The sequence below is a fragment of the Epargyreus clarus genome, unplaced genomic scaffold (assembly GCF_041222505.1).
Source record: "Epargyreus clarus isolate Ecla_fem2 unplaced genomic scaffold, WU_Ecla_fem_2.2 ptg000010l, whole genome shotgun sequence".
NCBI classification, from domain to species: domain Eukaryota; kingdom Metazoa; phylum Arthropoda; class Insecta; order Lepidoptera; family Hesperiidae; genus Epargyreus; species Epargyreus clarus.
Genome location: NW_027332218.1, coordinates 3,994,616 through 4,010,875, shown reverse-complemented (window position 1 = coordinate 4,010,875; position 16,260 = coordinate 3,994,616). Strand labels below are relative to the sequence as shown.

The window sequence follows — 16,260 nt, the reverse complement described above, 5'->3', positions numbered from 1 at the left end:
ATTCTTTTGTCTTAATCCCATGTGATTTACGATCGTTTGTTTTTTGCAATCGTCTCAATTGTGTTGTCTAGGCAGTTAGTAGCTTTTGAGAGTAAAAATATTTAGATTTTGCCAATGAAATTCGTTTTCGCATATAGTTGATATAAATCGCAGTTTTAGATTTTAAATCCATTTTAATACCGTTCAGGCACTAAAATAAGTTTAAGTTAAAAACAAAAATTCGCTCTTCTGCAAGGCATTCAGTTATTTACTCTTGCTAAAGAACTGTCGCTATAGGTAACCAAGTTTTAATTTAACAACTACAAATCTAATATTACCATATTTACAAACATGTGTTTTGAATATATTATACACATAATTCAAATGTGTTAAAGTCCATAATATTATCAGTTTGTTTAACCTTGAGTAGTTTTTTACTCCATTTTTGTGGCAGTCTTTTTATTTTTTTTTAAATAATGTTCTGTGAAAAATTAGCGCACATATATATTTAGCAGTGATAAGCAAATTATTATATAAATTAAATGAATCAAGCAATTCAAGAACTAGGCTGGATGTCTGGAATAAGTATGTGCGAGTACCTTACCACACTGCTGTTATTAGGCAGAAATAGGTGTAGTGATTTTTCCTCTGGAGCCGAAACACAGAGGGTTCTACCATATTTGCAATGGATTATATCCAGCACCCCCAATAGGCATAGTTAAGCGCGGCAACTAAGCCATAAAATATCGATTTTTACGGCATACCAATGTTGAATAGAATTTATTACAATAGCGGATGGTAGTGTTCATTTTTGGTAATAAATAACATAATAGTACTTTCAAATATTCGTTATAAATGAAGAATAGTAGTCACAAAATTGATGTACTCTTATGTATAAATTACGTATACACTCAAACTCCTTATTATTTTTTTAAAGATTATTATCAAAGTCCTTGTTAGACGAATACGATTATTATTTTATAATAATTGTGCAGGTTCTAATCTTAAGAGAGACCATACCATTAAAAACCAAAACTCGTTTCTAAAAATATCGACACAAAGTCACGGGCTATTTTTAGAAATACCACTTATAAAGCTAATGTCGTTCATAAAGCTGTAATATATGGAAGCTGTAATATAAAATATGGAAGAATTGAAGGTGGATACAAAAACAAGCATAATAGTTTGAATTATTAAAGTTCTTCGTAAACAAGGTTTTTAACAGAATAACAATCTAAATCGAATATACAAACAAAAAAAAAACTTATTCTTCACTATATTATTTATGTGCTAAAATAAAGTAGTCAACGGGGAGGTACCCCCGCCGCACCTATTTCTAGCGCAAAGCAGTTGTTACGTTTCAGTGTCTAAATGTTAATGCCAATGATCTACGTATGATGCGATCGTCTTAGTAATTGGCAGTGGCAACGCATCTGTGGTTGGCTTTAAGTCCCAAGTCTATGCAGTTCCTTACAGCTGTCTAAAGCCGGCAGTAACCGTTTACCATCAAGTGGATTGCAAGCTCGCTTGGTACATCATTCTTATATTATAAAAATAAGATATTTACAATAAACGATTTAGTCTTTTTTATATATTTTATCGCATTCAGTGTAACACGGCCCGAACCACCTGATTCATACCGACAACGTAGCAACAAGTTTATGTTTTTTATTTCACCGCTCATAACTCTATAATCATTACTTTTTTGGGTACCCACCGACTTTTTGCCCGTGGTTTCGCATGCTTACGTAATTGGACTACCACAACTGACTTACAAGTAACTTCAACTTAGACAACAACTGCAATATAACTTAGAACTAGAACTTAAAGTTTGTAACAGTTTGTGCGATGAAAATAGCAAGCGTGTAGTTTCCTTATAGTGGTAATTATTGTTCTTGAACAACTGTAATTAACCTTAAATAGGATGAGAGTCCTCACGAAAATCAAACAATTCACACCGTATTGTTACTCCCAAAGATTTAACACATCCAAATAACGGTCAAGACCGATATTATTGGTGTGGTGTGGTGGTGCGTCCACAGTAAAGCAAAGTGTCCTGGCACCTCTTAAATGTTTTGTGTACTTATCCTTAACTAACAAGATTAAACTGTAATTTTAGGGCCCTATTGTAATTTAACTGTACAATTCACGATCGTTTTCGTTAAGTCTATTTTCAAGTTAAGATGGTGAATGTTAAGGAAAAATTACCGGTACAGAATATTTAATAACTCCAACGGAACCAAACTGAAGTCTCCTGGGCGGTGTCTCGGTGGGGCTCGGCTTCGGTGAGCATTTGTGCTGACCACATCTACCGAATGATTATAATGTGTGGCCGCACATACCATCCTTCTTCTCGGGGTTCGAACTCTGCCACTCTTACCGACCCTAACCTAAAACGCCCTCTTTAAGTTGCCTCTTACGACAGGTAGGGAATATCGAAGCTATATTCTGGTCTCCAGATTACAGGGACAAACATAAACTAACCTAACTCTAAGAAGTAAAAAGTTTTATGAAAACAACTTTTGCACTTTCTATATCATGTAAACAGACAGATAATATTAATACGTACCTACCTACTCACTTACGCAGTTTGTAACATAAAAACATATCATACCAAAATGGAACATATGATTAAATAAAATATATTTATTTTTACTTTACCCATACTAAACGTAGGTAACTTACAATAATATTTAAGGTTACAGAAAAGAAACATCTGAATAAATAGTTTTTACCAAAAATAAGTTGGTAACATAACGATGTATACATAAGGTCTTATGTTTAATATTTGTTGTATTTCATTTGTTTGTAATAGGTATAAAATATTATATTTTTACGATAATTACGACACTAAAATTTTAGCCGTTTTCATTTTGGGAACAATTAACCCGATCTGGATGGGGCTCTCACATGGCGATAGAGGAATTCATAGGAAGAACCCTTTGTAGTCTGACTAAGGCGGCACCACCGTCACACCAATTTCTGCCAACAGAACTATTAAGCGCTGCTGTGATCTGGTTTGAAGGGTGTGGTAAGGGAGATCAATTTCTCCGAGGCGTTGCAACTTAGTTCTTAGGTCGAAATATCTAATCCTATTTCGGGTTGATTACACATCTCTATGGGCGGCAGTAGGCTCTTACCATCAGGTGTACTGCATGCTCGTCTGCTACTCCTATGTTATAAAAATAAAAAATATGTGAGCCGTCACGGGACGCCTGGCAGATGTGAAACATTGACATTATTTTGTAAAAGTAATATGCAGAAAAGAACATATTGTGATAGGAACTAAATATGTCATAATGATAAAATAAAATATTACGATTTTTTTCCAGATAACGATGACTATTTATTGAATAAACATTTATTTTCATTAAATACAAATTAACGCCAGATCGAGTGGGAGAGAATCGCACAGTCGATTGCGCATGGCGACGCGTCGCCACACCGTACACACTACTGCATATAGACTATATATATATACCATCGTGGCGTGGCGACGCATGCCGTGGCGATTTCTGCCGTCGCCACGCCAGAAATCGGTTTTACGTGCGGCTATAGATGTTTCACATCAATAATGTGCCTGATGGCCATTTGTATCAACCAGAAATAAGATTAAAGTCTACCTTACGGCAGTCCTAGCTTGCTATAAACGCCGAATTGCTCCACGTTAGAATCAAGTGTGCCGGTGGTACCTCCTGCGTGGAAGCATCCTGCTTCTACCTCTCATGCCATTGTTAAAATCAGCAGGACAGTTATTATAAGCGGTAGAGTACAGTTATTATTTACTTATTATGTTCGGTACGTAACCTTCTTGGCTTTGGATTTGAAAACGTGAGATGACGTCACGATTACGTGTTCACAATACTTGTTTTTTGATCGACTAGCTTTATGAGGAGATCATTACTCCCAATGAGATTGGTGACTTTCGAATGAAATGAGATTGTAACTTAGTTTAGAGTCAAACATCTTGCAAACATGCATTTTACTTTTTGGAAATGTTTCACGTTTTTATTGTTTGTTTTCAATATTAAGATATTATTTTTAATTTTTTTAAGATTGTGTTTAAGTTTTTAAATTAAACGCATTGCTTCAATGCTAACTATTTACTGTATGGATTGATGATACGTACACTTTTAACGCCTAAGTAGGTACTTAATTAAAGATATTTTCGTATAGTATATATAGAATTATTAAGGGTACAGATTATACATATTTTAAGTGGTGTAACTAAGAAAATTTAAGAAAAGCATTAAGGCTAGCATTGTTGAGTAATTTATTCCTCTGTGGCTTTACTTTAACTTCATACAATAAATATTACCTACTTTTTGGAGCACTTTACCCAAATGGTAAAAACTACACTATTAATCAGACTCCGCTGTCTGTCCGTATGTCACAAGGCTATATTTCTTAGACCAAAATATAAACACTTGATTTTTTTGTCCAATACTCTATTATTTGTGCTTTTGAACTTTTTTAGGTCATTATGAAACTTAATCATTTTCTCTTGACTGATGAGCAAAGTTGATAGTTTTAGAATAAAAAAACAATTATCTAACAATATTTAATCAATTATTCAAGCAGATTCAAGATATAACTAACTTTTCTCCATAGGCCTGTTTAATTCCCATTAATAAAACTATGCTTAGGCTCTATTCAAAGTACAGCTAATTTGAAGCGGAAAGCGAAACACATTAAAAAGTATAGTGTCAATTATTTTGTATTTAACATTATTCTGTTTATTCTGAGTATTAAAAAGTAACACATTAAAAATAATTTCTTTGTACGGACTACTTACAATATGGATTAATGGACATTTAATTAAAACTTTATGTAATGTGCATCATATTATACGGCACCAAAAGTATGTGCAAATGAGTAATGACATGAGGTTTTTGCGTAATTAATTCAGGAAATATATCATATTTTAATAAAAAATACATAATGGATGTACAAAACACACGTCAATTAATTAAACTCCAGTACAAAAAAATCAGTAATACTTTACGTAGTATATTATCTACCATTTTAAACCATAATATTTTAAGGGCTCTAACAGAAGAGCGACAGTCCGCGACGGTTACTGCTGTCAACGTTCGCTGAAAACCATCGCAGACTGTCATATACGATCGATGACAAAACATGGTCGTAAAACGAACATCAATATTTTTCGACAGTCACTGACGACTCTCGCTAAAGACTGTTAACAACAGCCAGCGACGGTCGTCCGTGCGGGCTGTCGCTTGTATATTACCTTATTGTCGCTCATATGTTACCTGCTTTATACGATTACGCAAAACGCCTGTCTATTTAGTTTTATATGAGTTACGTTCACTTTATACGCTATTTTAATCGCTCGTTATCGGACGGATCTTTACTTATCAGGAAACATCGACGTAGGTATGGAATTCTAACTACGAAGCTATATATTACTACTAGATGTTATTCTAGAATTATTAATGGAAGGTCATCGGTATGTAACGCCATCATAATATATTATATCTATGCATCACATTTGAGATATTCTGTCTATGGAATAGAAATAGAATAATGGCGTTAACAGTCTTAGCATTGAAAAAAACAGTTCTTTATAAGTCTTATTAATAGTTATTCGTCATAATGATAATTTTATTTTTATAATATGTATTTGTTATATAATATAGAAGAAGCAAACGAGTATGCAATCGAATAAATTAACAATATGATAAGTATTTAACAATTTTTTAAATTTGTCTATTTTGAAAAATCATTATTTTTGATAGAACGAAAATTGGAAAAAATAAAAGGAAACGCAGTGTGAAAATTATTTCTTACGCATTAATATTACAAAAATAGTGTTTGAGACGTTCCATTCATTTAAATTCCTGTTCCTAATTATTTAATTCCACACCTATGTACAAATAATAACGTAATATGCATAATATATTACGCTTACGTCCAAAGGGTACATAATAAACATGTAAGATAAGTTGATACATATATTATTGAGTAGGTATGCAGTAGTATAGTTGTCAACATTAGGTCATCGCACATTTGTCATGTCTAACGTCTCATTTATGTCCATTAGTAATAATACGAGTAATATAATCAATCTGTAGGACTACCATGAGTTTACAAAAGTATTACTCGCTAGCGACTGCGTAAAATAAATGTATGAAAAATTGTACAGCGCCTCTGGTGGTTACTCGTAGAACTAAAATCCGTAGTGACGTAACTCGATACGTAAAAAACATATCGAAATCAAATCGCTAGCGAATGTCATTATGATCTATTGCCATACAAATTCGGTCCCATGAGTCATTAATTTGACAGACGTTGTCAAGAAATACCGTAACGATAGTAGTTATGTTATTCACTAGCAAAATGACAATAGTTTTCTATTTACCATTTCTATAGTGGCGTTTCTATGCCAACTCATGGTAATGCTACTGAACCATTTTATGTCTGCCATACTTCGAGTTCGAAATTATGTAGGCAAAATTGGTTATTACTGATAATTAATAACCTGTTATTATCGCGAACAATCTACCGAATAACTTGCCGAATAATGACGAATATGTCAATACACACATATAATTCTTTGGCTCGCGCCGAAAAACTGTAACCGCGCGAATATTGGACGAGTATATGAGGAGAGTACCGAATACGAATACATCCGAGTAAGTTATTTTCATACAAGTAGTCGCGCTTATTCGTTTGCGTTTGTCCAGTATCTTAATGTTGCACTTATTTAAAATGTACATGTAATTTCATAGATTAGTAAAGATAACTCACTCCTAACATGAAAATGTAACTAGTTACATGGTTTGACAATTTAAATGGTCACTGTCATATATTTTCGTGTTTGAAAAATATTAAAAAAATGTAGTTTTTAAATCATTTACGAATGAAACGATATTTCTCCGCACTTTTTCTTAGATTTCGTGTTTTTGCACTACTTAACCGCGCATTGTTCCGCGTAAATTACACCATGACAGTCATTAAACAGCTGACAGAATTGTCAGCCTTTTAATGGCTTCCTTCAATTATAAGGCGGTGAGATATATATACTTATCTATGCGTAATTTATATACAATTTTAGTAATATCAACATTTTTATGCAAATACAAAAATATTTGTTATTAAAAAGATTACTTAAATAACAAAGTAAAGTTATGTAAATAATTTATTCCTACAGGTAAGCGCACTAAAAATAAAATTACGGCCATTACTGTACAATCCGTGCATTTATGAAATAATTATAATAATTACGAGCTTATCGTTTAATTTATTTCATAATAATCTCAGCAATGATCGGTATAAGGTAATAAATATAGGAATATAAATTGTATAATACTAGAAATGTATGTAAATATTGCTTCTCATTAGATAAACATTAGAACATAAAGATATTTAATCATGTTACACGAAGCAAAAGACAGCATTATGTATAGAAAACATTTTAAATTACAATATTTGTTTTACGAGTAAGTACAAGACATTAATAAAATGAACTTCAAGAATACTTTACGATCTAGTATAGTCCACGCCAAACTGCAAGTCCGCTCTGAAGTTGTTGCGAGCAGTTGTAGTTATACAATTTGGTATGGCGACGCGATTCATTTCTATATTCAGAGCGGACTAGCAGTTTTACGAGGACTATACGAAGAAGATATTTTAGTTCTAGTGCACAGTACTCTTGATGACTTATGTATCGATAATGATAATTGGTATGATTTGGAAAGTCCCTTATTTGTTCGATTCCAGAGGCATCACCGACATATATATTTATGCCTCATAACAGCAATGTTTAGTGCTGCTGTTCATGTTTTAAAGGGAGATATATCTATCCAGGTGGTCCAACGTAATTCTCAGGAGTAGCAACGGATTTGTGTCCAACCTTAGGTAGAACTTTAATCTTAGGGTTCATTATCGACGTCCATAAGCGGCAGTAGTAATTTTTAATCAAATGGTTTGTCTGCTCACACTGCCGACAATGGACATCCGTAAAAATCTCGATATAGAGCAGTGGTTTCCTCTGGAGCCAGTCAGAGATACGTTGCCATTCCTTAGAACTATAATGGTGGTCTTTAAGAGAAACACAAGAACTTTTTCATGCTAGAAATTCATATAGGTAGCCGTGGCACCTTTACGGCCCACAACACTCCATGTACCTTAGAAGGTGGTAGAACCCTTTGTGGTTCAACTCCGGCGGCACCACCGCCATACCTATTTCTGCCTAATAACAGCAGTGTTAAGCGCTGCTGTGTTCCGTATTGAAGGGTGTGGTAAGGGAGACATACTTTTCCGAGGCGTTCCAGCTTAGTCCTCAGGGATAGCGGCGCATCTGTGGCCGACCTCAGGTAGAAATATCTAATCCTATCTGGGGTTGATTACAGATGTCCATGGGCGGCAGTAGCCACTTACCATCAGGTGGACTGCATGCTCGTCTGCTACTCCTATAATATAAAAAAAAAACCTTTTAGTATCTATTACTAATACCTATTCCTTTACTCGTAATATCAATTCCTTTTATGAAATGGTAATCTGAGATACATATATTAAAACAAAACTTCATTGTTTATCAGTAGTTACTCATATGCTCGTATTATTGCTATTTATCACATCTATTTTTAAACAACGGAAGTGTTACATTTACATATGAGGATCATTAGTGATGTAATGATGAGGATAATTACCCGTCACTCTGTATTATATGGCATATGCGTTTTATATGCTACACCGACGGCCTAATGATCCAAGAACAGAATATTCTAGTTCGCAGGAGAGCAAATGTAAAAGAAATTGTCTAAATTTATACCTTTTTTAGTCTTACTGTTTTTGTCTAAGTGTATGATTTCAAATTTTTATTTTTGACATATAATGCAGTCACTTTCTTAGTCCTCAATCATTAGAGTCGAATCCATATTTCCGATTATTATATATTTTTTTGGCACAAGAAAGCAGTGATAGCCTAGTGGTTAAGAAACTCGGCATCTCGATCGAGGGGTCCGAGGTTCAAATCCCAAGCACGCACCTCTGATTTTCCAAAGTTATGTGCAATTAGAAATTAATTATCACTTGCTAAACGGTAAAGGAAAACATCGTGAGGAAACCTGCATAACTGAGAGATTTATAAAAACAAATATCTCGAAGGTATGTGAAGTCTACCAATACGCTTTTGGCCAGTGGGGAGGACTATGGCCTAATCCTTTTCATTATGAGAGGAGACCCGTCCGCGGGACGTGGGACAGCAGTGGGACGTGGGACGTTAATGGGTTGATGATATGCAATTAATCTGCTATACCTATACGTAGTATTACAGATTAACTATCCCTTAAGCGTTAATCTTATTGTCCAATTTCTGAGCGCAGTGCTTTCCTTACAAATGACGACTGATCTATACTTCACTACGTTGTTCCAATACCAAATGGCGATGTATCACTTGCTTTACTAGCAAATAAATATGCGAAGAAAACTGAATGCCGCAGATATTTCCATGTCGTATTCAGTGTAATACAGTATCTGATCATCGGCTAAATATATTATTAACAGCTCTACACGTGTGAAGACGGTTGAGTGAACTCCTAATGGAAATGTATAATTATGTATGTACGTTTACGCTATTTACACTCGTGACGTCAAAGTATTTAAAAATAAAGTTCCTGGCTATTAATTGAATTGTTGTTGTAATTATTATAAAAACTAAAAGTTCGAGTGTTTAGAAATAATTAACTAAAGTTCAAAGTGTAGTAATGTAGCTTAAATTACTGTCATAATTTAGAGAAATCTAACGAGATGATAAAATCAGTCAGCTGTTTAGGCTATAGTATATAGTATATAGTGCATACAACAGAATGAGACATACATTCGAAAAACTTTATTCTCCGCAGTCTCCGTAGTAGGTATATCTAATATTAAAAATGTTATTTCCTTTCCCTGTACAAATTTTCTATTTTTCCATAAAATTTCTATTAAAGTTTTACTTCAAATCATTTAACATCTTGTTATTCCAAAAATGATTTAAAAATAAACAAGATTATTTACTAACGTCATTTTGTTTTTTATGTTCTTGAAAAAACCTTTTATTTGATACCCATATTATAGAGGTGCATAAAAATACGGTTCCGCCATATTGAAGCGTCCGCCATATTAGATTTAGAATGACGTCACCAAGTGTATCTTGCATTGTCATTCGAAACAAATGTGTATACAAATTTCAATGGGGTTAATTGGGTAAAAATCTGTTCATAACCCGACTCTCACATTTATACGAATTAAGTTAAAAATTAACAACTTGTAAAAATGTCAGTTAATTCCACATTACAGGCAGATAATACCTATTTATATAGACGAAACGTTACAAAATATACATTTTCCTCAAGATATAAATAAATATAGTAATATGCAGAATCATCAGTCTGTTTATATTTAAGTGAAGACTTTATCACTGAAGGTATGCACGATTAGTCACACGATACAAAATCTTGTAACCTTGAGTTTATATTAATATTGATGTTCTACTATCCCATCATTATACAAATATCTACATGTTATTTATACGAAGGTGTAGGAAACTAATAATAACATATACTCTGGCGGCACCACCGCCACACCTATTTCTGCCTATTAACTGAAATGTTAAGCGCTGCTGTGTTCTGACTTAAGGCTGTGGTAAGGGAGATATAATTTTCCGAGGCGTTCCAAGTTAGTGCTCAACGGTAGCGGCACATACTCGTAGTGGCTGACCTCAGGTAGAAATATCCAATCCTATCTGGTGTTGATTACAGATGTCCATGGGCGACAGTACCCACTTACCATCAGATGGACTGCATGCTCTTCTACTACTCCTAAATTATAAAAAAATCTAGAGAATGGATAACACTGTCTAATTTTTATAAGACTGTAGTAGCAAATGTAGTCACTTAATCGCAAGTGATCACTGCCGTCAATGAACTCTACCTGAAATTCTAGGAATGGAAGAATTCTTCCTGAAATCCATAAAAGATTGTTATGTTGCTACTCTTCAGGACGAAAATTACCCTGCAAAAACTCAAAAATCGCTGCAAGTTTGAAATCGGTGTAGCAGTGGTTAATTCCCGGTAGTACTGTATTTCTACTACATTCTAAAATATCCCGTTGAGAAAATGTACAGGTTTCTACAGGAAACTTTTTGGGAGGATTATGTCCAGAAGTAGAATACTAAGTGCTGACAGGTGGATTACACTTGCATTTTTACAGAAGAATAATATGATTTATATTCACGAACACACGTAAAAACTTTATTAAGGTTTTATTTAATTTCTATTGAAGGAATATACTACTATTTATCGCGTATATGGCTCAGGTAATGGTAGAGTAGTGCCAATGATGGTCATAAAACAGCAGGAGGGTAGCCACGTGTATGCTTGTGAGTTGTTCAAATACTCATATTAAACGTAAATTCCTTAAACCAAATAATAAGATTACCATATCACCAGTATCACGCTCACTACCGGAAACCGTCTGTACTGAATGCCCAATTAAGTCAAATTTAACCATTTATAAAACCAAGTTCGTTTTAATTATCAAGATATGTTGTAGCCTTTTGAATTGTTATTCAGCAGACCTTTACGATTAAATAATATTTCAAACTTATTTTTGGTAATTGCATGACCGCGTTTACTTACTAGATTTTCTTTTTGCGACCTTAATTTTACGCACACGTATTGTGTATTTTACAAGTAGGACTCGTATGTAATAAAATAAAATGTGTATTAACCTCATGGGGACCGTAGATAAGATTCTGTTATCGGAACAACGATCTTGGCGTTCGTTTTCATTGTATCAATTCCACAGTGTCCTGCAGATGAAACATTTGGGTCGACCCGAAAAGTGACGGAGTAAAATGAGATAAATATATATTACAATGCTAAAGGAGATCGTGTATGCGATTCTCCCATCATACTTAACAAAGGTTAATAGCAGCAAGGAAATATCCTATGAAAATAGAGCCAACTTCAGAAAAAGAAGAATACTTCAAAATTCAAAGAACACACACAATGCTCTCAAACAACTCAATAAGTCTTTGGACGATGCTCAAACACACGAGATTAAAGCCGCTAAACACACACAGAAATCAATAAAAAACTTTAAAATACCAATGTTAATATCATTCCTTGTTTTCTATATATGTGTTTTCAATGTGATAATTATGTGTGATGTTAGTGTTAGTGACGTAAATGTAAAGACATACAAGACAAAGAGAGAATACGATGCGAATGAATTCATAACTGATACTATAAAGTATGATGATTCTAAGAATAAGTTGTTTGAAGACGGTCGGAAAGATAATGAGGTTGTGCAAGTTGGTGATGAATATGAAAAAGATGAAAAATACTCTAATGAGAAAAGTCCAGAAATCAGCATAAGTTATTATAAGAATAAAGATGTTCCGACAAATGTAACCAAGTATCCGACCACGACACCGTATGTAAGGGATATATACGATGATCTGCAAGCACTTGGATATCCTCATGATTTAGAGTCAAATGCTTACCACATCAAAAAAACAAACTTCACCTTAAGACCAGAGACCCACCAATTTCATAAGAAGATAGTAAAATTGGGTGTATTGCTGCCAGCTGATCCAAATCAAGTTTTTTCACTAGCTAAAGTATTACCTATAATCGAGAAGGCTATATCAGCTGTGACTGACTTTGACGGACCGCTACCGAACTGGAAAATTTTAGTTGACTATAGAGATACTGCGTGTTCTTCTGTGGAGGGACCCTTGGCTGCCTTTGAATTCTACATAAACGGATCCGCCGGTGAGTAATATTTAAAATAATAATAAGCGTATAAAATATTAATACTTTAACAAAAAACACAGTTTCATATAATTATTTTGCATTCATTAACCTTACGATGTCAAATACGTAGTAGGTACATTACGTTTAGTTGGTTCCAATCCGGTTTTCATTTATCCTAAACTTAGAATTGTTTGTTTATTATGAAACAATTTTGGTATACATATATCTAATTATGTACAGATTGATTAAATTATATCGAATTTTCAGATGCTTTCATCGGGCCAGGTTGTGAATATGTGATCGGACCGGTAGCAAGATACGCTGGTCTTTGGGGCATACCTGTTCTCACTGCTGGTGCTCAGGCTGAAGCGTTTGGTCACAAGCATCCCGGGTACATAACCTTGACGAGAATGATGGGGAGTTACACGCAAGCGGCCGTCGCCATCCGGAAAATTTTTGAGGTAACGTCTACCGAGAACATTTACTATCGAATTGCACTTCAGTGTTGTTGTTTGTCATTGTTTTATTCCGCTTGAAAATATGTTTTTTTGAATTTTTGTGTGTTTTATTTTCGTGACCGTGTTCTGTTGCTTTGCTTGTTTCTCTAGAGTTTTCAGTATCACAATTTAAATTACTATGAAATTTGAGGTAGTTATGAGAAGAAAAATACTTTGATATACCAACATTGATAAATTTCCAACAGTAGGGCATTACACATTTCAACAATAGCACTATTTTGGGTTGAACAATGATGCATTCGGAATTATCCAAACACAGTCAATTGAATAGACATTTAAATATAAATGAGCGAGGATAATCGGTCCGTGACACGAATTCAGAGTAAACTGGAAGAAAGACGCTAGCAAATTAATAAGAATTCCTGTACTCTTGTCTGTAATTGGAAGTTGATTGAACGACTATAATAGGTTCCGCGCCGTTACCGCCTTTTTATCACCAAGCAACTAAATTTTCGCCTTTCATAGGTATTATAGACTAATATTAGATGCCAAGAATTTTACTGATATTGTGGTATTTAATATTAGGATCCTCTTAACGTTCGTCATTATATCTCACATATTAATTTTATGAACATTGATTGGAGGTTTAACAAAAGTGATCATATTCTTATAAAGACTTTCGTAGAATGATTGTTGTTATTTTTTTTACTATACACCATTAATTTAAGTATTGTTCATCGCGTTAATAATACTTTCTACGATGCTTAAACTCTACTTATAACTATTAAACAATAATTAAAATTACTAAAATGTATATGGTATATCGACATCGCAATGATATTATTCGGATTTGTATACACAGTTGCAACATTGAAACAAATTCAATACTAATTCAGACCAGGACTATTTCTGAGTATTATAATATCTGGAACTTTGAACTTAATCTCTGTACTCTGTACTTAAAATGTACATCAATGTACATTTCTAAATCACTTAGCATTTACTAAACAAGTAGCCAAAGTTCTTAGTACGTTCATAAATTTAAATATTCAAGAATTCAGTTTGTATTGTGTATGATGCAATATGATTTAAAACTTCAATGTTACGAGTATTATTTATAAACTCGATTTTATCATGAAAATACTTTTGTTTATCGCAGTTCTTATTACTTCTGGGTCATTTTTCCTGTTCTGCAATCCTGTAAGGATAAAAAAATATATAAATATTATTAGGGTCAACTTCGGCTATACTCCACTGTTATTTCGTTTATCTTCGGTCTGAATCGACCTAATCCAACGCTTCGTTCGGTTAAATCTTTCATTGACAGAGGTATTGAGCTTCTATTGTGAAAATAAAATTTGTTTTCATATATTGTTACCGTTTTATTTATACCAATTATTCTATTTCATCTTTATCCTAACTTTTAAATCATTTTTGGTCACTTTTATTGATTACATTTTTTCTGACAAGACGAATGTCCTAAACACTACAAGCTTAAGCAATCCAGCATTTGTGCATACGATTTTAACTGTAGTGCTGATGGTGAAATCAGATTATGGTAAGCAAGATAGTAGCAACCTTCTTGTCCAGCGCAGTCTGCTAAGCTCACTGTCAAGTAATAAGTAATAACATGATATTATGCCTGAAAGTAAATAAAAAAGTATCCATGATATTTATAGTGTCACTGTAAACCAAAATATTAATAAAGATTTAAGTCTTAGGTTTACAACAAACAAAATAATATTGTATTGTTCCTTTAAACGCTTTCGAGTTTGTTTCCTATAATATTTTGCATGTATTTTTCTTTTTTCTTGAGGAGCCAAGGTATAGAAACATTATATCAAAATGTTTATTGATTTGTTCCCTCAATGTATGTTTGTGGTTTAATTGTTTATATTATGTTATTTCCTGTTTTCGTATTTTTTTACATTGTTCATTGTAATTGTACTTATAATTTTAAATGCATGAGAAATAGGTTTTACGGTTTATAATATACGCTTATAATAACTATATCAATCCTTCAGCCCTCATAAAGGTATATCTTATGTCCAAACCATCTTTGCAAACTCTAATTATCATCATCAACCCATTACTGTCCCACTGCTGGGCACGGGTCTCCTCTCAGAATGAGAAGGATTAGGCCATAGTCCACCGCGCTGGCCAAGTGCGTATTGGTAGACTTCACATACTTTTAAGATTTTTTTTATAAACCTCTCAGGTATGCAGGTTTCCTCACGATGTTTTCCTTCACCGTTTAAGCAAGTGACAATTAATTTCTAATACGCACATAAATTTGAAAATCAGAGGTACGTGCCTGGGATTTGAACCTCGGACCCCTCGATCGAGAGGCCGCGTTTCTTAACCACTAGGCTATCACTGCTTTAACTCTAATTAGTTGTGGTTCTATTAATATAAATCATTAAATAATATTTTCATAAAGTTTGCGTATAAATAATTTGTTACCTACACTTAAGTTTAGATTTATTTAAATGTATACCTACGGTTAAACTGGCATTCAAACTTGAAAGTCATTTGGTGGGATATTCAAATGAATTTTTTTAGAGTGTTATTAAACGAATGATGATCTAATTTATTGAATCGACTCTATAATAATATATTAGTTCTGTTTTTATAGTTGCTTATACGAAACATATTTTTTTCAGATAAGTTGACATTTTTTTGGTCAATCCAATTAAAAAGCTTAAAGTCTAGAATTTTTCTGAACAATGTTTAACATCTCTTGTCGAGTTTGGTGAAGTGGCCATCGAGACACGAAGGTGCCAGGCTCGATTCCCGTTCAGGATATTTTCTAGGGGATGAATTTAGATTACTGTTTTAAGTTTTGTGAGCTCATATTTATGTGCCGATAGCATCCATTACACAAATAACTACCATCGTGTTAAGGGTCTGTTTTAACATCGTGTTAAGGGTTGTTTGCACAACCCCACACTGAAACAATCGAGTAAGATTGCTTCAGTGACCAAAAAATGACCATTTTGACCAAAAAATGTACAAAAGTATGTAAAAAGTATGAAAGTGTGCACACAAACAAACAA

General features: G+C 33.6%; 1 protein-coding gene across 1 annotated transcript in view; it reads left to right on the top strand.

The window, feature by feature from the left end:
- Nucleotides 1–16,260, top strand: part of Gcy (receptor type guanylyl cyclase) — a 144,529-nt gene that overhangs the window by 70,275 nt on the left and 57,994 nt on the right. Inside the window, exons 2-3 of the mRNA XM_073077129.1 lie at nt 11,794–12,764; nt 13,014–13,207. Coding sequence (XP_072933230.1) covers nt 11,864–12,764; nt 13,014–13,207 — 1,095 coding nt within the window. The 5' untranslated portion in view covers nt 11,794–11,863. The remainder of the gene's footprint in view (nt 1–11,793; nt 12,765–13,013; nt 13,208–16,260) is intronic.